Genomic DNA, 23,098 nt, shown 5'->3' with positions numbered 1-23,098 from the left:
CATGATACGAATTAATCCCATGCAGCCCATCCAAGAGAGAGGTTAGCTTCCCACAGTAACCATATGGCCTGACTCACTTCCTGCAGGAAATCATCAATGCCTCTTCAGGACTAGTCATCAGCTTTTAAAGGTTCTACCCACAGCACTGCTTTGGAGACTGAGCTTCCAGTTTATGCCTATTTGAAGGACAAACCATATCCAGGTTTGTTCAGAATTCACCATCTTGTCTCCTCACTGTCCCCAGGCATCATCCTAAACTCTCATATCCTAACACACGAATTAATGGCCATTAATGTTTTAAATGAATGTTTACATGGTCTCTTCAGCGAGACTGCGAGCTCCAGGAAGGCGTGGGGTATGTTTTTGGCTCCTTCACAATTCCCAGTAAAATGTAAATGTGAGTCACTGAGATGTTTGTAGCGGAAGTGGAAGATTGATTTCTGAAACTAAATGGCACTTTGCACATCTCAGCTTTGATGTAGGCCCGGAGGAAGGTGACCGACCTTTCTACTGAAGAAGGGGTAGGAGTAGAAGGAACCATTCAGAGAAAAGGCATTCATCAACATGTTGGCCCATAGGCCGACCCTGTCATGAGCCTTCTGCTGGTACTGACATAGAAAGTGTCTCGTTATTCCTATAAAGATACAGATCTTTCTTTAAAAACATTTGGAGTCTGTCGTATGTCATTAGAAATGGCCACCATGCTTTGAGAAGATCTGATTTTAAGGAATTATCCAAAGATCAAAAGCTTCTTCAAGCTGAATCGCTGAGGAAGTGACCAAGAGAGACAACATATTTCTTTAATGGTGAGTGTGATGATGTTTGTTTAAAGCGAGTGCAGATTTCCTTATGGTTCCGGAGACATCTTGGGTCCTAGTCCTGCGCTTTGCTCAGCTCTAGGTTTCTCACTTCCTCTCCAGAACCAGAAGGTTGAAGCACATGCAGCGTCATGGTGTAATGCTATCACCCTCCATGTTCACACACATAGCAAAGTCCCTTCACGTTCCTGATTATGGGGGTTCCACTTTCTCCTCCCAACCCACTTCCAGTCTCCAATTTGGATGGAAGACTTTTGACTGTTTTCTTCATATTTCCCTAGACCTATAAAGCAAAGAGACTGAAATTGCTGAATAGATTTTGTCTTGTTTCATTTTTTTCAAAACAGAGTTTCTCTGTGTAGCCCTGGCTGTCCTAGAATTTGCTATGTAGACCAGGCTGGCCTCCAACTCACAGAGATCCATTTGCCTCTGTCTCCTGAGCTTAATAGGTTTTTAATATTTATTTTTATTTTATGGGTTTGAATCTTTTGCCTGTATGTTTGTATATTCAGTACCCGGAGTCCAGAAGAGGGCACTGGACTGATTTCCTGGAAAGTGGCTGTGAGTGACCAACCATGTGAGGGCTATGAACTGAACCCATGTGTCCTCTGTAAGAGCTGCAAGTGCTCTTAACCACTGAACTCTCTCCAGCGCCTCAGACATTATTTTAAATGAATTATTTTGATAATTTGCATCATTCATATTCAATAAAAAGCTGTGTGGGGGACAATAAAGACAGGGATACAGATGTTCTCAGTGACCTTTTCTCACTGGAGATGAAACTGGATTAAGAAACAGAAACGTTTAATAAATAAAAATATTTTATTAAATTAATGCAATACAATGACAATTAGATACAAAATAAACTCTCCATTTATGGTGATACACAACACAAAAGTATAAAGTGCCTTTACAATCCAACACCATGAGACGGTGTTAAGATTTCAAATAAAGTGAAGAAGTGGAATGTCCCACTCAATTCTCTATTTTCTTAAACTTCATACAAACAAGGAATTGTCATGAGGATCATCCCACAAATAAACACGTGTGAACAGGTAACAGAAGGGTTGGTTCCCTTGGGGATTCTGATTCATTAGTCTTTCCTTCGAGACAGGATCTCACTATGTAGCTCTGGCTGGCTTGGAACTCTATGTAGAGATCTGCCTGCCTCTGCCTCCTTGAATACTGGGATTAGAAACATGCACCACCATACCCGGCCTGTTTCTTCAGTCTTGACATGTGACAAAACAAAGAAGATTGAAAGAAAGCTCTGGACTCCTTCTTCCCTCCTCCCCCAAGAAGCATTGATTTTGAAATCCTCTGAAAAGCAGTCTCTTAGAGGCTGCTGTGGTGATGAGAGGCAGTGGCCTTCAAGGGTTCACACAGAGCTAATGGGTTTTTCCTAGTACAAGTGCAGGTCCAGGGCAGCCAACAGTCAAGGAGCAATGCTGGAATTTTCTGGGAGAACCTGGAATAAGCAGGTGGAGCATCTGCGTTTGGGAAAAAAATGGAGGAAAAACAACCATGGAGACACCACTCCAGATCTGCTTCTGTTGAGTTACGAATAAAGCTGCCCCTTGGTATTGGGTTGACTCAGTATACCCTGGGGACTCAAGGTCTGCCTTTGAGCAGATACAAAATAAGCCAAACACAAACTCGGCCAGTAAGTAAGTAAGTGCTCCACGGTATTGTATAGGTACAGAGAGCAGTTACAGTGCCTGGCCCAGACCGTGTAAGAGGCACCTGGAGGGATGGGAAGGAAAATCTAGAAATGAGGCAGTTCTCTTCTTGGGGCTTTAAATAAGTTCCAGCAGCTGCATAAGGATCAATACATTAAATAAAAAAGGCAAAGTGTACGGCAAACGCTCTGTGAGCTACCATTTAGGAATTAAGAAAATATATAAATACTTTAACATATTAACTGTCTTTGGGAAAATATATGTGCAAAAACTACTATCAGTTGCTTCTGGGAAAGGAATAGCATGGCTAAGGTGATAGAATAGAGTTGTTTTGTTTTGTTTGTCTTAGGGACCACTCTGAGTCAGCTCCATGTTGACATGTTTTTAGAGTTGTTTTGTTCTGTGTGTCTTAGGGACCACTCTGAGTCAGTTCCATGTTGACATGTTTTTAGAGTTGTTTTGTTTTGTGTGTCTGAGGGACCACTCTGAGTCAGCTCCATGTTGACATGTTTTTAGATTGTACGTGTGTTCCTGTGCATGAGGGTGCACGAGTGTGTGGTGCACGTGTGTGTGTAAGCATCATTTCTCAGGCACTGTCTACATCATTTTTTTGAGATATCAGGTCTCATGTTCCTGGAGTTTACCAAGCAGGCTAGGCAGATTAGCCGACAAGAGCTAGGGATTGTCTATCTCTGCCTTCCCAGTGCTGGAGACATAGCCAACTGTTTCTTTATGTGGGTGGGTTCTGGGGAACACACTTGGGGCTTCATACTTGTGAGGAAAGTATTTTACAACTGAGCTATCTCCCCAAACCTCAGTATCATTTCGATAGAAAAGTAAAGAAGAACAGTACTAGATATTATATGGAGGAATTGAGATTGCATGGCAGAGAAAACAAATTAGGAGTAAATACAATGTTAGACAAGAAGTCTCTCCAATATAGATCCCTTGTTAATGAACATTGCTTTGACTATTGAACATGCATAAGCATATCTAACCAGTGCTCTGGCTTACATCTCTACACTCAAGGGCCAGCATGGTACAAGAGGCACAGCATGATATGCAATGCTACTTAACAAGCTTTTGAATCCATTTCTTAGCTACAAATTGTAACCTAAGAGGACAGTGGCTGAAGGACAGAAACTGGTGGGCAAGTTACTGAAGTGCTCAGCTTCTTGGGTTCTGAAGTGCATATAATAGAAGTTACCATGAGGGTTGCTATGGAGATGAAATGAGATTGTTGAGTGTAGTATCAGACACGTGCAGAGCTGATACAGAGAACAACTACTACACAGAGCCTCAAGGACTGAGAGAAAGATTATTCAAGTCATGTAGCAAGAGCTCTAGCAATCGTGTGTCCTCCATTTGTACCAGTAGCTACAGACGACACCAAGCACCTCACAAATGCGCATTTCTGCCCATGGACAAGATGATAAGCAGCAGTTGAGTTTGGTGACTACATTTTAGCTCTATTATGTCTTTGGAATGCATCAATCATAACCACACTCCCACGGCAAGCACACACAGACTCAAAATAAATAGAAAACACTCATACGTCAACACTTGTGGCTCTCTGTCTCTCATCCAGGCACTGAGTGAAGGAAAAGGGTGATTCTGCAAGGACAAGATGTTAGGTCGGGGATTCTCAACCCACTTTCCCAAGACGATTGATGGACAACATGCATATTGGTGTCTCCTGCAGAAATGTCCTTTGTCCTAGGCTCCCCTTCCAACACTTTCTCTTTTTGTTATTTTCTCTTCCCAGGTTCCATTTTGAGTCCTTGGACCCGCATTGCAAGGGCTCCTTCATTCACAGATCACAGACTGGCAATCCCACCTTGAAGATCAGAGGCTTCTGTGCTGCCTACGTCTCTTCGAACTGTGTAGCTGGAGAGTGATGATAGTATAGTCATTTCACAGGGGCAGGGAGTGTGGGGGGAAATGTATGAAGATATGCAAGAGAAACAAATTGGACATATGCCAGGTCATATAATAATGTTGCAATCAGGCAGAGACAAATTCTATGCCTGACTACATTTGCATGATGAAGGATAGCTAACCATCCTTGTTTGTCTGGGACTACCATGGTTTTCAAAGGGAAAGTCTGCTGGACTAAGAAACCCTCAACCTGATTCAAGTTAAGTAATTGACCAACATAAATGGTAATGCATATGAGGAACCTACCTGGGTCTGTACAAGTTCATTAGATCCTGGGCTTAGTGTTAGATCTGGGTTCTAACAATAGTAAAATGAATTAGAAAACAATATAACTTACTTAAAAATTTAGTGCAGTTGGCTGGTTGAGGGTTTTCTACTTTTACAGAGACACTAGTAGCAGAATGAATTGAAGCACATAGTTTGAGTGCAAAAGCCCATGGTAAGGATGTGTATTCTTACACACCTTATTTTATCTTTCCAGCTCTGTTTTCTCTCCTATAAACTAGAGATGATTCTCATATTTATATGAGTGTTTGGAGGCAGGTTGATGAAATGAAATACCACAGCCCACCCATGAAACAATTAACAACTAACCACACGGCAGAATCATTTGTTTAGTTACACATTCAGCTAACTCTGCACTGTCCTTGGCTGTAGGGCTACGGTGAAGGCACAGCCTTAGCAGCAGCTTAGGCAGAAGCTTCCCTCTCCTTCTTGCTCCCCAACTCTTTGCATAAGGCTGCTGGCCAGTCTTTACTCTGCAGGGCCATCCCAGAATTCCCTCACCTGTGCGAGTTGTGAGGTGGGGGAGCCAACAGTCCTCACAAACAGCCTCCTTTGGAATGAGAGGAGAGCATGGCTAGTAGATTTCTCTTGTTGTAATAGCCTTTTCTTCTTCTTGTTTTGTTTTTGGCTTTTTTGCTATGTGGTTCACCTAGCTTACAACTCATTATCCCCCTGCCTCAGTCTACAGAGCACAGGAAGCGCAGTCTTGCAGGACCATGCTAGGCTGCTTCCCCGCTCTTTCCCTTCAGCTTTCCCGGCCCTTCTATTAGTCACACTTACCATTTTGGTTTTTTGAGTCTGTATCTTCGATGGCACATTTTTCCACGTCTAGACTTCTCACTAAATGAGAAGAAAGTCATCTTAATTCCACAGAGCACAAACACTACTGCAGTGGCCGTCCCCTCTTACAAAAGGACTGACCCTAACAGGGCCAGCTGGGCTGTTGTTGTTGTTGTTGTTGTTGTTTCCCCCCTAGGGGCAGATTTGCTAAGACCTCTGCCCATATTCCCCCACTATCCTATGATGACTCATGTCTGGCTTCAATCAGAACCTCAGGAAGTACATCCAGTCTGGTAGCCAATCAGGGTCCTACCTGGCCACATAAGCAAGAACACTCTACGCAGACCCCTGACGCAGCAGACAGACCCCTGCAACCACAGTTACTGACTAGATGTCATGAGCCAATGATAAAATGATTCCTGTACCAATAAGGCTCTATATCCAATCACTTCAAAGTACACTTAATCACAGCTGGAATTCCCCTAATCTTGCCTGTCGGCTTCTCTCAGGGTCGCCATTTTGCCCTTGGTCAGAAGGTTTGACCCCACAGTTTGGAAGTTTTGTTCTTGAGTAATTAAACATTCGTGTCGATTGTATAAGTGTCAGATAGTCTTTCATGGACTTTTTGTAAACCCTTACAACTATGACCCACAGTGACTCAAGTATCAATTCAAGGTTTTTATGAGATACTGCTTAATCCTTAGTCATCAGACTTTTAGTCCATGAACTTCCTTATTCCATGTGCCAAACTCCAGAGTGTATTATTCAACAATTTAGGATACATACTTTCATCCTCTTTTCTCTCTGTCTCTCTCTCTCTCTCTCTCTCTCTCTCTCTCTCTCTCATTGTCTACTTTGTTTTCCGTCGTTCCCTCAGAGATGGCTGACATTCTGAGCTGCTTTATTACCTACTGTCTCTCTGCAATTCAATCCTCAACCAATCCTTCCCGACTCAATTTGGCAACAACTTCCTTGTGCAAGGTCAAGTCTAGTTCCAGTCCAGATATGTCACTGGAACTTGATCTCACATCCTGAAAACCCTCTTGGTTCTGGTCAGGGCCTATTCTTTGGAAGCAGCTGGTTACTATCCCCTCCATTGCATCGTTTTCCCCATAGACCTACCCACAGAAGGAGGAGAGGGGAATTCCTCCCTGAAGATGGACTTCCCGTCCATACTCTACTTCCCTCTTTGGCTTCAGACAAGTCCATACATCTCTGGCTCTCTTGGGACACATTTCACAGCATTGAGGGAAAGGTTTACTCTAAGTCATCTTACAACAGGAAGACATTATTTGAATGTACTCATTTTCCTAGATTTTAATCATTCTTATGAGCAAATACTGAAATAAATATATGAAAATTATTTAAAACACTATGTCATATTTTTGCCGCCAGAAATCTTGCAAAAAATGCTTTGTGGTAGAGATACCATTTTTAGACAGAAATGTTTTCCTACTTAGGGTACTCAGAACTCAGCTCAATAAGGAATGTGTGGCTTGAATTTAGCTGAGACCAATAGGCACTGTGGTCTCTGCAAAGTCCGTGGTTATTTGCATGTAAAAAGAAACCTTATGGCTGTCTTCTTCAACCTCCACTGCTACCGTTGCCCTACACCTCAGCTCTGGACTACACACAGCGGTACTGCCCAGCTTTACTGTCAACTACTGAACCCTGGACCCCACAGCGCCACCTTGGAAGCTCAGTCTTTTAGCTTCCCTCAGCCCTTGTCCAACTCATACCCTTCCAAAATACCACACGGTTCAGTGCCACACTCCCAGGTAAGAGGTGGTGCAGAATGGCAATATGAGCAGGACTGAAGGAAGACTTAGCACCCTGGCTCACCGGAATCACAGCGAAAACTTACTTTGTACAGAACTGAAAGTGAGCCGCTGAAAGTGAAAGGCAACACCTTCAGGCCAAGTTTCCCAGGGAGGCTCTGCTAGCCTGTTGGGTCAGACTGCTCCCTGTGATGAGGGACTGCCCTCATCAAGTCTTGGTAGGTACCATCTCTGGCACTGCCTACTCAGTATCATGGTAAGAAGACCTTCGTGCGGTTCCGCACAGGCAGCACAGAAAGCACAGCAGTGAGGGAAATACCTTGTTTCCTTAGGTGGAAAAGGACTATGCCTGCAACAAGGAGCAACAGGGGCAATCCCAGAAGGACCCAATGAGTCCTCTTACTCGGGAGAAATTCTGCAGGCAGATCTGAAAAACAAAATCAAAAAGATGCCGACTAAAGATAAAGTTTTGATGGGAAATAGTCAGGAGAATGGTCATTCTTCAAGTCTAAAAGATAATGGCCAGTTCAGGTCTGGGAGGACGAGAAGGGTCTCCCAAGGAACGGGGAGCAGCACAGAGAAGTAAGAACTCCAGCCTTGCACACATGAAACAGACTGAATTCTACTGCTACGGATCGGCTTTGGAAACTGCACCATCCTTTAACAGGCCTGTAAAAGGGAAATGCTAGGAATTTCCTGTGAGGCTGTCTGTGACATGTTTAGGATAGTGCTACAGAAAGTGACTGCAATATTAAATGGTGACCTCAGTGAAGTAAGTTCCTTGTGCACTATTTACTATATATGCTTTAAGCCAACATGGCATGCATGGAAGGCCCACTCTAGAACATGGCAGACCACTGGGCACTGCTCGCCGGCTTCTACCTCCCACTCCTGTGGGCATGATGAGGGAACCAATGCTTGTTTTTTCTTCTCTCATGTTTGAAACTCCCTGGAGATTCTAGTTACTGGCTTCTCTTGCCAGTGTCTCTGTCTAAGTTTTGTGAAAAGATGGGTCTCATTACACAAGGATGCTGTGGGATTGCCAACTCCCGTCTCTTGTCATATTGTTCCATTTGGCCCCACTAGGAGTCAACTAAGGTCCACAATACTTAACTACACATTTTAGAAAGCCTGTTCACATATATTTTATTTGCATTTCAAAATAACATTATGTTAGATCTACCAAGTATTTCTTTAAAAAAAGAAAGAAAGAAAGAGAGAGAGAGAGAGAGAGAGAAAGAAAGGAAGGAAGGAAGAAAGGAAGGAAGAAAGAAAAGAAAAGAAAGAAACAAACCCAAGTTACAGACCAGAAGACAGAGTGGCTAAGTAAGTTACTCCAGGAAGCCCCATGAATAAATAGCCATAAAACAGCTTTTTGTGGTATTACTATGATGACGTTTGTTTTACTTTTGAGGCAGAGTCTCTTGTAATCCATGCTGGCCTTGAACTTGCTATGTAGCTGAGGATGACTTTGAACTTCTGATCCTCTTGCTTCCACCACCCAAGTGTTTGGATTACATTTGAGCCCTACATCACCAGGTTTATGTGGTGCTGGGTCTCAGCTCTTTGTGGATGCTGGACTAGTTCTCTCCCAACTGAGCTACATCTCCAGCCTCATAGAAGAGCACTTAATGACAGGAAACCAGTAATACAGCTTTTATGAGAGTGTCCAATTCCAGTTAGAATGTCTTCTTTGTTTCCTAAGCTAGTTTGCTCTTTCTGGTTCCAAGCCCATCCTGGGCTGAATTTTCATATTAGTTGACTTTTCTTTGAAGTTTTATTTATTTTCTCTAAACTTCCTAGAGCACTACTGTTGATATACATTGAGGGATAGATAGAGGCAAAGTAACTCTCCTTAGTCTACCTATGGATTTATATCCTCATAATGCTCTGAGCCTTTCACCTGAATGTCTCCCTTCCCACCTATTTCTGTAAGGTAACAGGTTCAAAAAGCAGCTGAACTTATGCAGGCAAGGATCTCAAATAATTTCCGTATACTACAGCTCATTTTATCCCTACAATACCCTTGCCTGGTGAGTTATAACCCTTACAGGGAAAGTGAACTATACAGAAATCTAGTAGGTTGCCAAGAGACATCTGCCTCATGTTCTATGCACAAGGCAGGCTTCCTGGAGTTGAAACATCAGAGAATGCCCTAAGGAAGAATATAGGGGGAAAGGATCCTTCATAGTGAAAAAGAGAGGGACAATGCAGTTGCTTCCTACTGCAGGAGCCCTGGAGAGAAGAGGGCAGCTCCACTGGGATAAGGTTTCAATTCCTGAAACATAAGCTGAGTCCTTCTCTCACATTCCGCATGGTGTCCCAGCTACAAGAGTGTTTCCTCCATGCAACTGTCACCTGTTCTGGAGCACAGTGGTTTTTGTCCTACTCATCTATGAATACTCAATGCCTAACAAGCAGTTTGTCATGGGTAAATACTCAATAAACACTTGCTGAATGTTTATAAAGTAGCATTATGGCTTGCATGCAAGAAAATGAGGAAATAGCATATATTTAGTAAACATAGTGTTGTTTATTCGTGCCCTCAGCCAGACCACTGAATGACTTTGATGGACAGCCATCATGCTAGGGGACAAGAGACAGAGTTAAGCAGTTTACCTGGGATGATCAACTCAGCTGTGTGGTTTTTCTCTGATTGTGGTCTCCAAAAAGTACAGTAGAAAACATCATTAGCTGTTGCATTGATCCTCAGAGTGCTGGTCACATTGAAAAGCTTCTCCTCTGTCTGGGAACTGGTGACAGTGATCTTGCCATTCAAGGACTGGTGGTTACTGTTTGTCCAGATGACTTCAGCTTCTGGGTAGCCCTCAGCCTGACACATTAGTTCATGCTCAGACGTGGCTGGATTCATGGAAATTCTGTGGTTGATTTTGCGGTACGGGGCTAGGTCATAAGCAAAAAGAGGTCAAGGCTCTCTCCCATCTCAGGTGGATCACAAAGAATATCAACTTGGGCCAATTCTTCTAGAACTGTGCCTCCAGCTCAGCCATTTTGGCAGCAGGGAGTGTGTTCTAGTCTGCTTCAGGTCTTCTGCTCAAAATCTCGGCCAAGTTTGGTCTTAAGGAACAATCACATTGCTGTAATAATCACACCGGTGTGTTTATTGTGCTCAGAATAAATGTATCAACTAAATAGACTATCATCTTGAAACCACAGGTCTTTCTATCTAAATATAAACTGTTTCTATTTAGTCAATAAATGCTGCTCTACTCACAATGTTTTAGAGAATCACTTAGAGCCTAGAAGGGAGACTTTGCTCCCTACTCCACAGCCAAAGACATAACAAGAGCTTTGTAATGTGCTATTTTCACAGAAATTTGACACAGAGCAGCTAGGATAAAGCAAAGCTGAAATAAAGACATGATGTTTTGTTGCCCTTTAATCAAGAAAATGGCCACCAATAAAACAAGTATAATTATGATTTCAAAACACAAAAGTAAGGTCTTTTATGAGCATTTGATCTCTCAGTCTTGTATTTGTCATATTTAAGAACAATTAAAAATGAAACCACCGATTATACCTTATTAAATGGGCACTTCATGAAATAATGTCACAACACTAGGGCCTACCTCACATGGTACATGACTTTATTAATATTTCTGGGAAATTCAAGGTTTACACTTAAAATCACTGTCATTGATAAAACATTTGGAGTGAATTATTTGTTTTCTGTTATTATTTTTCCTGGGAATTAATTCAAGAAGAACAGTGCTTCATCTAGAAGAACATGCTGAACCAATGAGTGGATCCATCCACAACTGATTAACCTCCACATCATTTGCCTCTAAGATGAGCACATGCATGAAGACACAGAAAGGAAACATTAGAACTTTTACTAACATGTTTGCTATAGTACCTGTTAAATTATTTATGCCTCATAAATGTTGATGGCAGTCACTGTACCTCACTGTCTGACACAGGAAGGGGAAGGGTGTTGTTTCATATTTGGGTTACTATGGATTTTTCAAATTCTCCTATCTATTTTGTTGTTGTTTTTGAGAAAGAGTATCATGTAGACCAGGCTATCCTTGAACTTGCTATGTAGCCAAAGATGACCAGTCTCTACCTCCTGAGTCCTGGAATTCCAGGCAAGTGTGTGCCACCACACCCTATTTTAAACCAGAAATTTACATATGGCAGGCAAGCATTCTACCAGTTGAGTTATAGACCCACCCCCTTGTTTACTATTAATTGAACTGACCTTCTTAAAAAAAAAAAAAAAACAAACAAAAAAACGAGCCCATTCAAAAGTCTCTTTAAAGAAATGGAGGCTTGAAGATAAGGCTAACACAAAGCAAAACAAACAAACAAAAATTCAACACAAAGCAAAACAAAATGTCAGCAGTGACTTTACCAGCCACTTTCTAAATTTAAAACAAATACTGACTTGGCTATGATAAAGCATTGGCTAAAATAAGCTTCAAGATTATTGCAAACATCTCCATTTGTTAATGATGAATTTCGTCATGGCATACACCAACGCTGCCACAATTGGCAAGACATTACAAATATTGCTTATTCTATTTCTCTCTCCTTTTGGATGTCTATTTTTTCCATTTCAAGAATATATCATGGATTAGGTTGAACCAACTGTATGAACTCAGTGACAGTTACATTCTTTTGATCTTCAAAATGACAATGTCTAACGATCTAAGCTATGTAGTGGTATCAAATTTGTTCTTTATAATCGCATATAAGTTTATAGTGCTTTACAGAAAGGGCAGACAAGCGGTTCTGCTTTGCTTGCCTGGAAACCTCCACTTTAGATCTGGAACATTCTGCTCCCTAGTTCAAGACCAAGAAAAGTTCAAGCTAGTTTTAAAGCCATTAGATAGCTCAATGCATACTCCAGAAGTACAAAGATAGGCAACAAAATATGGTTAGTAAGAATGTAGATTTTAGAACCAGGCTAGTTAGGTTTAGAACCTGGCTTTATAATTTTAGCTGGGTAGAATTCGGGCAAACTGCATTATTTCTTTGGAAATTTTAAAACTTTAAAATGAGAAGAATAATGCTACATATCATTGAATCTAAGATGCCATTGATTGAAAGACACATTCAGATTTGAAAGATCGTAAGTAGGAAAAAAAATAGCATGGCCATGATCAAGTGCCTCCCCCACAGAGTCATGTTAAAGACTAAATGAATTCATACCAGAAAAAAGCCCAGTGCATGGCCTAACACGTATTAGGAGTTGCTTAAGTGTTAACTCTGACAACGCTCCTATTGTCATCAGTCAGATTAGGACTGTGAGCACAGCTGTTTCTCCCCTTTTTCGTCCGTACTGCAGTAGACTTTAAGAAAGTTCTCACATCTCATGACAAACAGTCTTGGAAATAAATTTTCCCATATTTGAGCCTGTTCATATAGCAAAAATGTTAAGGCATCGTTTATGAAACAACCATTCATTCCTTCAACAAATAGTTTCTTTTTTTTTTTTTTAATTGCACTGAAACAGACCCAAACTGCTGCACCTACAGTTTATGTTCAAGAAGAAGGAAGGAGACAATAAACATGATATCGTGAGGCATGTTAGATGGGAACAGATGACATAGGATTGATTTAAACAGGGCCATGACAGTCCTTAAACATTTATCTATATGATTAAAGTGTTTCTTACAGCTGCTTAATATCACTTAAGGTCCCAGAAACATTAAATGGACATTTCATTTTCTCTTATATTAAATTCGGTGATTAAAGCTAAAGATTTTCAATTGAAAGCCAGATGCCTGAGGGTCTTCTGTAACCTTTTGAAAGTATAATAGCACCCAAAGAGATAATGGTAATTGAGTTAATACAAAACTACACCCTTTAAGATTTCAGTTTTGAAATGCTTCACCTTTAAAACCCCACAGTGAGTGAAGCCCCTCCTGGGAAGCTTATTACCACATTCCTGCAGTGATGGGAAGAGAAATGGGGCAGCTTTGCTGTGAAATCATTTGCATAGGACATGACTCAGGAGTTCTACTTCTTCTGCATGTAAAGCTCCTAAATGCCAGCCACCAAGGTACTAGGGACTGAACCAAGGGTGCTATACCTGCTGGGCAGGTGTTTGCCACTGAGCTATGGCCTCAGTCCTGTTCCTATTTTTAATTTTTTTGAGACAGGATCCTGCTAGGTTGACCAGGCTACCCTTGAACGAGCTATATATAGCCCAGACAAGGCCCTAGTTTGTGATTCTCCTGCCTCAGCCTCCCAAATAGCTGGGATTACAGATTGGAGCCACAAGACCCACCAAAGTCAAGGCTCAAATCCTTGGTCTAGCTCAGCTAAGCTCCCAAACCACTGACTGCATGCAAACGACAAGATTAATTGAGAGTAGAATTCCAACGTAGTGAGGTCTAAAGAAAACAAAATAGCCAAACAAGCAGACCTTCAAGTCTGCTTGGCTATCAGCTTTGCCTCATCAGGGATCCCTCCATGGAGAATCCATCAGTTCCAAAAGGTTCCTTTTGCATCAGAGATATTGTGGAGCCGATAATCTAGAATACATTCTTCCTCACTACAAAGTCAGCTACTCCCAACAAGCCACGAGAGACCTCTGGGCACAGAGACTTAAACTCTATGCTTCCTTCCTGATTGCAGGATTTTTCTTTCCCCTATCCCAGGTTCAGCAGCCTTGACTGTTCATGGCCTTCAGGCTTCATAATTCCTTTAAGTGTCTTGGAACACAATAGATGCCTCATATTTGCTGATGTACTAACACATGCTCATATGAACAACCACCTCCTATGTTCCATGAATGTCATAAATGAAGAATTATAAGTAAAAGACAATAAAAATAAAGCTTATAAGACAAGTGATATTTTCAAAACAATGGTAGCTTTAAGTGATCCAGCATCAGAAACTCGTTAATATACTATCAAATGGACACATTTTTTCTAATCTGTATATAATTTTTTAGGTAATAGTTATCTTGATCCCTTATAAGAAATGTGGGGTTGGGGATTTAGCTCAGTGGTAGAGCGTTTGCCTAGCAAGCGCAAGGCTCTAGGTTCGATCCTTAGCTCAAAAAAAAAAAAAAAAAAGTGAACTTTTTCTAATATTGACCTTCACACTAGCTTAGGAATACAAAGATCAAAGGAGATTATCTAATTCTAATCAAACATTTAAACACTTATTACAAAACAAAAAAGAAGCAGCAGGTCATCTTAAATGTATGCCTGGGGAAGACAGAATCCATCTCACTATCAACCAGGGAGAGGTTTCAGCCGACCACAGAAGGGGGTTCCAAAGCAGAGGGATGCCACTTTGGGAAGTATATGAAGACAGGAGCCTTGGGGGATTTCTGGTCCTGGTAGGCATTTGGATTGTCTGTGTTCACACTTGGGATGTGTGCAACTCTCAGTTCTGTGAAATCCACAGTGAAAGCAGGGGAGGTCGATCAGGTGTTTTCCTTCCCTTAGCTGCTTCCAACCCTAAACCTTGAACTCCAGTGACCTGATGACATTTTTTTGTAGGTCCTTATCCAGAAACTTACACTAGTAGTTCCTCCTCAGCACTCCCAAGTAACATTGATACAGGCCCTGGAGATGAATGTATGCCTGGTGAGCATAGCTTATACCATCTCTGTGGGAAAATGGCTTCTTCTATACTTAACATCATCATTTTTTTCATCTCTTATAGATTAACCTTGTCTTTTTTAATGTGAACCTTACAGTGGGCTGTATGTATGTATGTATATACATATATATTGAATTTTGTATGGAGATATTCAAAAGAAGGAAATGTGCTAAGCCTGATAGAATTTTTAAAAATACCAACCCAATTCAAAGGTTCTAGAGGGATGCACAAATAGTATATGCATGTCATGGATGATAGTGCTGAAGAGAGGAGAGACAGTATTGTGATTCTCTTCCTTTCCATGAGATCCAAATTACTTGTAAGTATATATTGCATTTACGGTAATAAGAAGTAAACACCTGGCATTTAATCTTTGAAAGCTTACAGTACCACAGAGCACAGCTGTGTATTATCTGCTACTGGATCTTTCAAACACAAGGGGCTAGGGGTATTCATTTGGAGGAGTATATGAATGAAAGGAAGGAAGGAAGGAAGGAAGGAAGGAAGGAAGGAAGGAAGATAGATAGATAGATAGATAGATAGATAGATAAACAGACAAACAAACAAATAAATAAATAAATACCAACAGGCTGCTATTGTTCTGCAAAAAGTAGGTGTGGACTTCCAAGAGTGAAAAGCTCTCAACATTACAGAGATGTCTTAAGTATAGGTCAAGACTTCCTTACCCAGGGCAATGCTTACCATTGACTTTCAATGTGATCCGCTTGTAGTCGGCTCCACCATAGCTGATCATGCAGCAGTAAACCCCTGCATCTTGCAGCTTCACGTCTGTGATCTGAAGCCCAGCATTTCCTTGTAGAAGCTGCTCCTTTGGCAGCCAGGCTCTCCCTGTGAAGCTACTGTGCTGAAGTGTCAGGTCCGCCCTTCCATCTACAAACTGAATAACTTGTTTGTCGTCCTTTTCCCAGTAGACCACCAACGCAAGCAGGTCCAGCTGGTGTCCTACTGGGAATCTGCATTCGATCGTGACATTGCTGCCATGCTCTACCACATACAAGTCCTTGGGAGCCGTGATGGTAAATGCTAGAAAGAAAGAGGACCAGCCTTCAGAAGATGGAAAAGTCCTCCAAACACATTTGAAAAATGGGTAAAAGGTTACAATCACTTCATCTGAGTCACATAAACACTAAAATTCTTCTCTAACAGTTCTTCATTGGGAAGAACGTAAGCAACTGAAATAGTGTATTCCTAGCCTTGTCTAGAAGAAACCAATATTACCAGTGGGCCATTTCCCTGGGAATTTTCAGCTGTTACTTATGGGAAATGGACACTCCATTAATTTTGTTTTATCTGTATTTTTATATTCACCTCCTCCCCCTATTTTTTGTTTGCTTTTATTTGTTTCTAATGCTGGGATATTGAATCCAGAGCTTTGTTCATGCCAGGCAAGTGTTCCACTACTAAATTACACCCATGGCTCCTGTATTTTTCTCCATCTTTTACAATGATACAAGTCACTTGTTTATGAAGAAGGAAAACTAGAGTGTGCTTTTAATAAGCAAAGCATATGCCTTTAAATTATTTTAGGGCCCTGGGTGATCGCTCAGTAAGAAAACTACTTGTTGTACAACATGAGGACCTGAGTTCAAATCCCAGAACCTATGTAAAAACCAGCTACAGTGGCATGTGCCTGCAATTTCAACCTCATTGTTCCTACAGTGGGATGGGAGGTAGAGACAGGAGAATCCCAGGAGGTTTGGGGCCAGTGCCTGCAGTACTCAGCAATGAACAACAAATAAGAGAACTTGTCTCAAACAAGGTAGAAGATGAGGAACAATGCTCAAGGTTGTCCTTTGACCTCCACATACATGCCTAGCAAATGTATATGATCATGCACACACACACACACACACACACACACACACACACACACACACACATTACTTTAATTTTTAACTCATGGTTAAAATATTGAAAATACAGATCCCACTGAAAAGTTTTTACTTACCATTTAGCAAGCAACAGCAGACTGTGAATGTAACAATGGTAAGTGTCCTCATGTTTCTGGAATTATCTAGAAACAGGAAACACAGAAAGTGCAGGGCTTAATTCACATAGCTGAACAATGGGACACTGGTAGATTTGTTCCTCTCATATATAAATAACTCCAAAGAGCCGGTACGGAAACACAGACAAACTGGCTGTAACTGAAGCAGTTCTGTTTTGTAAGTGCGGAAACACAGCTGCAGAGTTGAAAGTTCAGTACTTTCATTTTGTAACTCAAAGTTATACAGAACCAAGTGAAAAGAAATTGGTATGACGAGATGAACATCTTTAAATTGAGTTATTTGTCCCCCCCCCCCCCCAATTGATAATGTACATTCAAAATAAGCCAAGGGAAAAAATACCCCCCCAACTCCACCACAGGCTTCTCACCACTGAGAAATATCTGTAAAACCTGCCTTAGGTAAAGCTTCAAAGCAAAGAGCACCTGCTTTTCACTTTCACTTTTCAATGCTTCCTCTCCCTTAGAGTCTCCCCTCTGCTTGTCACCTCCTTCAAATTATAACTCTTTTCCCCAACAAAGAGAGCATGCTAATAACGGGAGTGGAAAGGGAGAAGAATTCAGTGTGTCTCATTTCCTAAGGTCTTGGCGACTCAGCACCTCTCTGAGGTATAGCCGTCTGGGTCCTAGTCTCCACCCTGCTGACGTTTTCCTAATTCACTCAGTAAATGCTGAATATCTTTCCTTGAGTGTGGCACTGTCTTGGGCACTGGAGGAGCCTTGAGCAGAAGATAGAAGCTGTTCTTCCTGGGAACTGATGTCCAAAAAGGGCTGTCAAAGAAAGTTAGTTCTCCACCCCAGCTGATCCACTCATTAGCACTTTACCTCTTCTGTGGTCTTCACATTTACAACGTTCAGGGCAAAGTCGGTCTTCCCTTTTAGCATCTCCCTGATCTCTCTGTCTCTACAGAATCTATTCGACAGGTGTATAAAGCAGAAGACTAGGGCTGCTGGCATCCACTCTCTAAAACTCAGTAAGAAAACTATACAGAGGTCAAGTGGAAAATGAACAGGAGTCCCATATAGTTCAGAGGATAATAAATACAAACGCAGGAAAGGATGTTCTTTCTAAGAACGAATATTGAAGATTTATGAGAACATCGTTGGCCTTTTGTGCTACCAAAATTAGGGCTTCCTCATAGTTAGGGTTAGTGAAATTCATGTAAACAGGATTTCTTGACTTTTATTGGTAAGGATGTGAAATTGTATAGCTTTTTTAAAGATCAAATTGGTAATCTCTGTTAAAACTTTAAACATGCATGTCATATGACCTCTCTATCCCCATCTTAGAAATCACCATAGGGGGAAAAATAAACACAAATATAACAGGGATGAAATGACTAACAACAGCCCCAGACTTGAAACACTCCATGTAGCCTAATGGCTAAATAAAACTGTATATACTCAAAATACCAGGAAGGACAAAATTTAGTACCTGCATAGGGAATGAGTTTGCAAATGTAGGAAGGAACTTGGAGGGCAATATTTAAAGAAGTATATTTGTGGTTTAAAACAATCCCCCTAGCCAGGCAGTGGTGGCACACACCTTTAATCTCAGCACTCGGGAGGCAGAGGCAGGTGGATCTCTGTGAGTTCGAGGCCAACCTGGGCTACAAATCGAGGAAAGGTGCAAAGCTACACAGAGAAACCCTGTCTCGAAAAACAAAAACAAAAACAAAAAACAAAACAAAACAAAATAAAAACCAACACCCCCCAAGCCCATCTGAAGATACTGCTTGACCATGATTTTCTCCAGTGAAATGTGACTTTTACAGGGAGCACAGGTAAGTTCCCACCCATTTATACTTTTTTAAAGGAAGAAAGAACGGTAGAAAAAGAGAGATGGAATCATGAATGGTTTCTTCATTTTTCTTATGTGCGTACAACTTTCAAATGAGTGAATAAATAAATGTTTTACTTTCATTATTTTAAAAAAAAATCATCTCACCTACCCAACTTCTGAGTATTTAACAGACTAAGTGATCGAATGGGAAGGACCCTAGAAATGGATCTAGACATCTTCACTGAGGTAGAATAAACACGCTAGTTTATTTTTATGTTTTGTTGTTGTTATAAAAACTAATGCAAGTGCATTGCATCACTCTCCTTCAGGGAACATTTGGTAATATTGGCTAACAGATTTGGTTGCCAAAGTTTGCTTGGAGAGGAGGAGGGGAGCTGCTACCGACGTGATGAGATGGAAGCCCAGGATGCTGTCAAGACCTCTCAAGGCAAAGAACAGCACCTGACGGCAGAATCAGAGATGGTCCATAGCGCCGCCACGAGTGTCAAGTTGGAGAAACGGTGGCCACTCTGGGCTTGTTTGTAAATAGTTTCCTTTCAGCCTTTTTCCCTGTAAAGAGAGTTTTCCTCTACTTGTTTAAGATTGATTTATTTCATGTGTAGGAGTGTTTTGTCTGCTTGTAGGTATGTGTACCACATGTGTGCCTAGTGCCCACAGAGGCAAAAAGAGGACATGAGTTTCCCTGGAGTGGGAGTTAGAAGTGGCTGTGGGTCCCTGATCAGTAAGTGCTTTAAACCCTGGGCCGTCTCTCTAGCCCCAGTTCTTCTATATATTTAATATCCATTTTTTTAAAGTTTAAGATTTTGACATAATTTCTGTAAGTCTTCTAATTAATAGACCCTTAATATTTAACTCCTTTACTGCTAGGTGTTGGAGTTTTTTTTTTGTTTGTTTGTTTTTTGTCCTTTTTTCAAAATTGTAAGTATTGGTGTATTTGTCCAATGTTTGGTGAGTACCTATTGCGTGCCAGGTCCAAGGTTAGGCCTGGAAGATAGATCTTCCTGAAGAGAATTGCTGATCAAGAGAGAAAGACTATTTTCCCAGTTTGTGACACATTCTGAAAATTGGTACCATTGCATTGTCACCCAGTGCTGACATTAATTTTTTTTTTCCTAATTTGATTCTTGAAAAATGCAACTTGAATTTTTTTAAAAGAAATGTTGGGGTTCAGTGGTAGAGTGCTTGCCTAGCAAGCTCAAGGCCCTGGGTCCAATCTTCAGCTCCAAAAAAAATTAAAAAAGGAAAAAAAAAGAGAAATGTTTAGCTCTTGATAATTATCCAATCAATGAAATGATCTTGTCCATCAAGGCCACAGGCTTCTTACTGACTATTATGAACCCTTGGTGTTAGAAAAGGGCAGATACAGCAGCATCTGAGAGGCGGAGGCAGGAGGATTTTGAGTTTGAGGTCAGCCTGGGTTATATAGTGAGACTGTCTTTAAAAAAAAGTGTGGGGGGGTCATTTATCAAAAGAGTGAGATGAAATGACTCATTATATCCTCTTACTAATATCAGGCACATATTTACAATTTTTCTCTCCAGTCATCTGCCCAAGGAGATGAGATGGGATGAAGACACAGGGGTTATTGAAATGAGGCTGTGGAGAAATGGCCGAGCCAAGGACTGGAGAGTCATACTGAGGCATCTGATATCCATCGAAGGACTATTACCTGATTGTCAGTGTTGACGGTAGACTCGGTTGGAATGCTTATCCATTAATTATGAGTCTGCTTTGAAAGCTTAGTATGATAAAGGCTTACTGAAAGGTGATGGATTAGGTCTGATATTCACTTTGTTCAGTATCATACCCTCTCCTCCCTGGCCCTCAGAGTGCAGCTGTTGGCAGTTGGAGAGAAAAAGAGGAAATCCAGGAACCATGTAAATAAGCATGGCCTTTGACTTCTGAATCTGCACCACTTAGTGGGTCTACCAGCATAGCATCATCTTCTTCCTCGGGCAAGAAACTGTAACCACTTTTCATGAATTCCCAGGCAAGAAACTATAACCACCTTTCATGAATTCCCAGGCAAGAAACTGTAACCACCTTTCATGAATTCCCAGGCAAGAAACTGTAACCACCTTTCACTAATTCCCAGGTGAGAAACTGTAACCACCTTTCACTAATTCCCAGGTGAGAAACTGTAACCACCTTTCACCAATTCCCAGGCAAGAAACTGTGACCACCTTTCACCAATTCCCAGGCAAGAAACTGTGACCACCTTTCACCAATTCCCAGGCAAGAAACTGTGACCACCTTTCACCAATTCCCAGCTAAGAGCAGAGATAGAGCAAAGAAGTGTGAATTGGAGAAGAAGTGGCTTGGGGAAATAGGTTTGTCCCAGGGGAAGTCCAGAAGAACACCATGGGACACTGCTTCACTATCTTCCCAGGGCTGGAGGGAAGCAGATGCAAGCTTCCTTTCTCAAAAATAAGAGTGAGGTTTTACCAAATTTTCAAATTCTATCCAATGATCCTAAAACCAGTGCCCAAATTCCTTCCCTCTCAGTCCCACCTTACAGAATGTAACTACTGCCATGACCCCCTGTCTATGCTTTTCGGCTGAAAAGGGATAATATTTTCAAAGTATAAAGTTCTCCTTAAATACTGTCAGTCATTGTCCTCGTGAGCTGCATATACTTTCTGGAATGCGTCTTCAGTTTCTTTTCCATACAAAGATTTTTCAGATACACAGACATAGCTAGGTAGCTATAAGAGTTTATTTAAAGGAAATACCCAGCCATGTTCCAGACTGTTGCACATAGTGATGACCAGTGAATGACTGAGCTAGTCACCAACTATAAATAACCTGTGCATCCATCAATGGGAGAGTGATACCCTTTAATTATCCAGCACAAAGGAATATAGCAATAAAAACAAAACCTGACTATTTAATTCATAGGAAAGCATCTGCAATCATCTATTCAGATTAAAAATAAATAAGATAGAACACCATGCTTTTGACAACCCCAAGCTAAACTTTGACACAGCCAAGGTCAATGTGTCTAAGAAATGTCTTGGCATTTTTCATGTTAAGTTCTTTTCCTCTTCCAGGATTCCTTTAGGTCCTCTGGGCAGACAGTGTAAAAATCTTAGTCTCCAGCGTCCTGGATCTTGGCAGAGGAAGGGACCTCAGGAGATGCTTCAAGTGGGATGATTTACCCAATCATTACTAGTGAACAATCAAAGTCGCGCTAGGACCAAGTCTTCTGACCTGGCTACCTACCCCAGGACAGCATTCATAACACACAGTCAGCCACACACACAATTGACATTGACGCTAACAGCCATAATCGTCAGACAGGTTGCTGATTCTGAGGTCTCAACTGAGCCTGGCAACAGGCTCCGCTGTCTGTTTCCCTGTTGCCTTCTCCTCTCTCCATCCTCAAAGACTCTAGGACTCTGGCTCTAATATACCCTGCAAGCGACCGGTCCCTGGACTCCGAGAGAAGACGCTCGCTCCCTACCTGTAGGCGGGGAGACTGGCGACGACACGCAGGCAGTGCAGCCTGGCTTGTGGCAGAAAATCAGCGAGTCCCCTAGCCTTAAAAACAGGCACCACCCACTCGTGTGGAAACCCTGCCCACCTTGGCTCCGAAACCGAAGACCAGCCCCATAAACAGCCTGTCCCACTGGATTTCTAGATGATGATTTCAGAGTCAACTTTGGGATAAGATATTGAGTTTACAGAAGACCGAAAGTGGAGTCAGGCGTGGTGACGCACGCCTTGAATCCCTGTACTCCGGAGACAGAAGCAGGTGGATCTCTGTGAATTTGGAGGTCAGCTCGGTTTACACAACGAGCTCCAGGGCAACCAGGGATACAATAGTGAGTCCCTGTGGTGAAAAAGAAAAAAAAGGGGGCAAAAAACAAAACAACAACAACAAAAAAAAACTATTTTAAAAAAAACGAAACTAAAAGCGAAAGTGAAACAAACGTGCGTTAAACTTCTTGTAAATCAGCTTTCTTAAAAGAAGTCCAGCTGTTATTCGGATGGAGAGAGGGGGGGGGGGTGGGGAGCCTGTGAAGGCCAGAAGTCCACATGGGTTGTCTTCCTCTACAGCTCCCCACCTTGTTTTTTGAGAGAGGGTCTCTCTGACCCAACTTCGAGCCTGCAGCTGGCTAGACCTACTGACCAGTGTGCTCCAGGAACCTCCCCTCCCCGGAACTCCCCTCCCCCGCAGTGTTTCTCAGATATGAACCATCACTGCTTGTATTGTGGGTGCTGGGGATCCAAATTTACATCTTCCATGCTTGAGCAGTAAGTGCTTAAAAAAATGAAACATCTAAAGTCATAAAATCCGAGACTTCAATTTTATCTTCAGAATCTGGACACCTTAATAAATCACTGTCCCATTTCCCACTTCTTCCAAGCCCTTTCTGGATGTGTGACCTTCTTGACATAACTTC

General features: G+C 41.7%; 1 protein-coding gene across 1 annotated transcript; it reads right to left on the bottom strand.

The window, feature by feature from the left end:
- Positions 1 to 1,984: 1,984 nt before the first annotated feature.
- Positions 1,985 to 22,205, bottom strand: Cd274 (CD274 molecule). The gene is made up of 7 exons (XM_036191604.1): positions 22,156 to 22,205; positions 16,832 to 16,897; positions 15,565 to 15,906; positions 9,898 to 10,182; positions 7,598 to 7,705; positions 5,501 to 5,560; positions 1,985 to 4,384 (listed from the first exon to the last, which is right to left on the bottom strand). Exons 2-7 carry the CDS (start codon positions 16,881 to 16,883, stop codon positions 4,362 to 4,364), a joined length of 870 nt encoding a protein of 289 aa, XP_036047497.1. The 5' UTR covers positions 16,884 to 16,897; positions 22,156 to 22,205; the 3' UTR covers positions 1,985 to 4,361.
- Positions 22,206 to 23,098: the final 893 nt, after the last annotated feature.

This window comes from Onychomys torridus, chromosome 1 (assembly GCF_903995425.1).
Source record: "Onychomys torridus chromosome 1, mOncTor1.1, whole genome shotgun sequence".
NCBI classification, from domain to species: domain Eukaryota; kingdom Metazoa; phylum Chordata; class Mammalia; order Rodentia; family Cricetidae; genus Onychomys; species Onychomys torridus.
Note: the sequence above shows the minus strand (reverse complement) of the source record. Positions and strands in the feature narration are given on the sequence as shown.

Excerpts from the sequence above, each read along its gene's own strand:
- Cd274 (XM_036191604.1), bottom strand. The coding sequence starts at position 16,883 with ATGAGGACACTTACCATTGTTACATTCACAGTCTGCTGTTGCTTGCTA. Across the intron at positions 10,183-15,564 it reads GATCACATTGAAAGTCAATG|CCCCGTACCGCAAAATCAAC; the intron begins GTAAGCATTGCC and ends CTTATGACCTAG. Across the intron at positions 5,561-7,597 it reads TTTCCACCTAAGGAAACAAG|TGAGAAGTCTAGACGTGGAA; the intron begins GTATTTCCCTCA and ends CTTCTCATTTAG.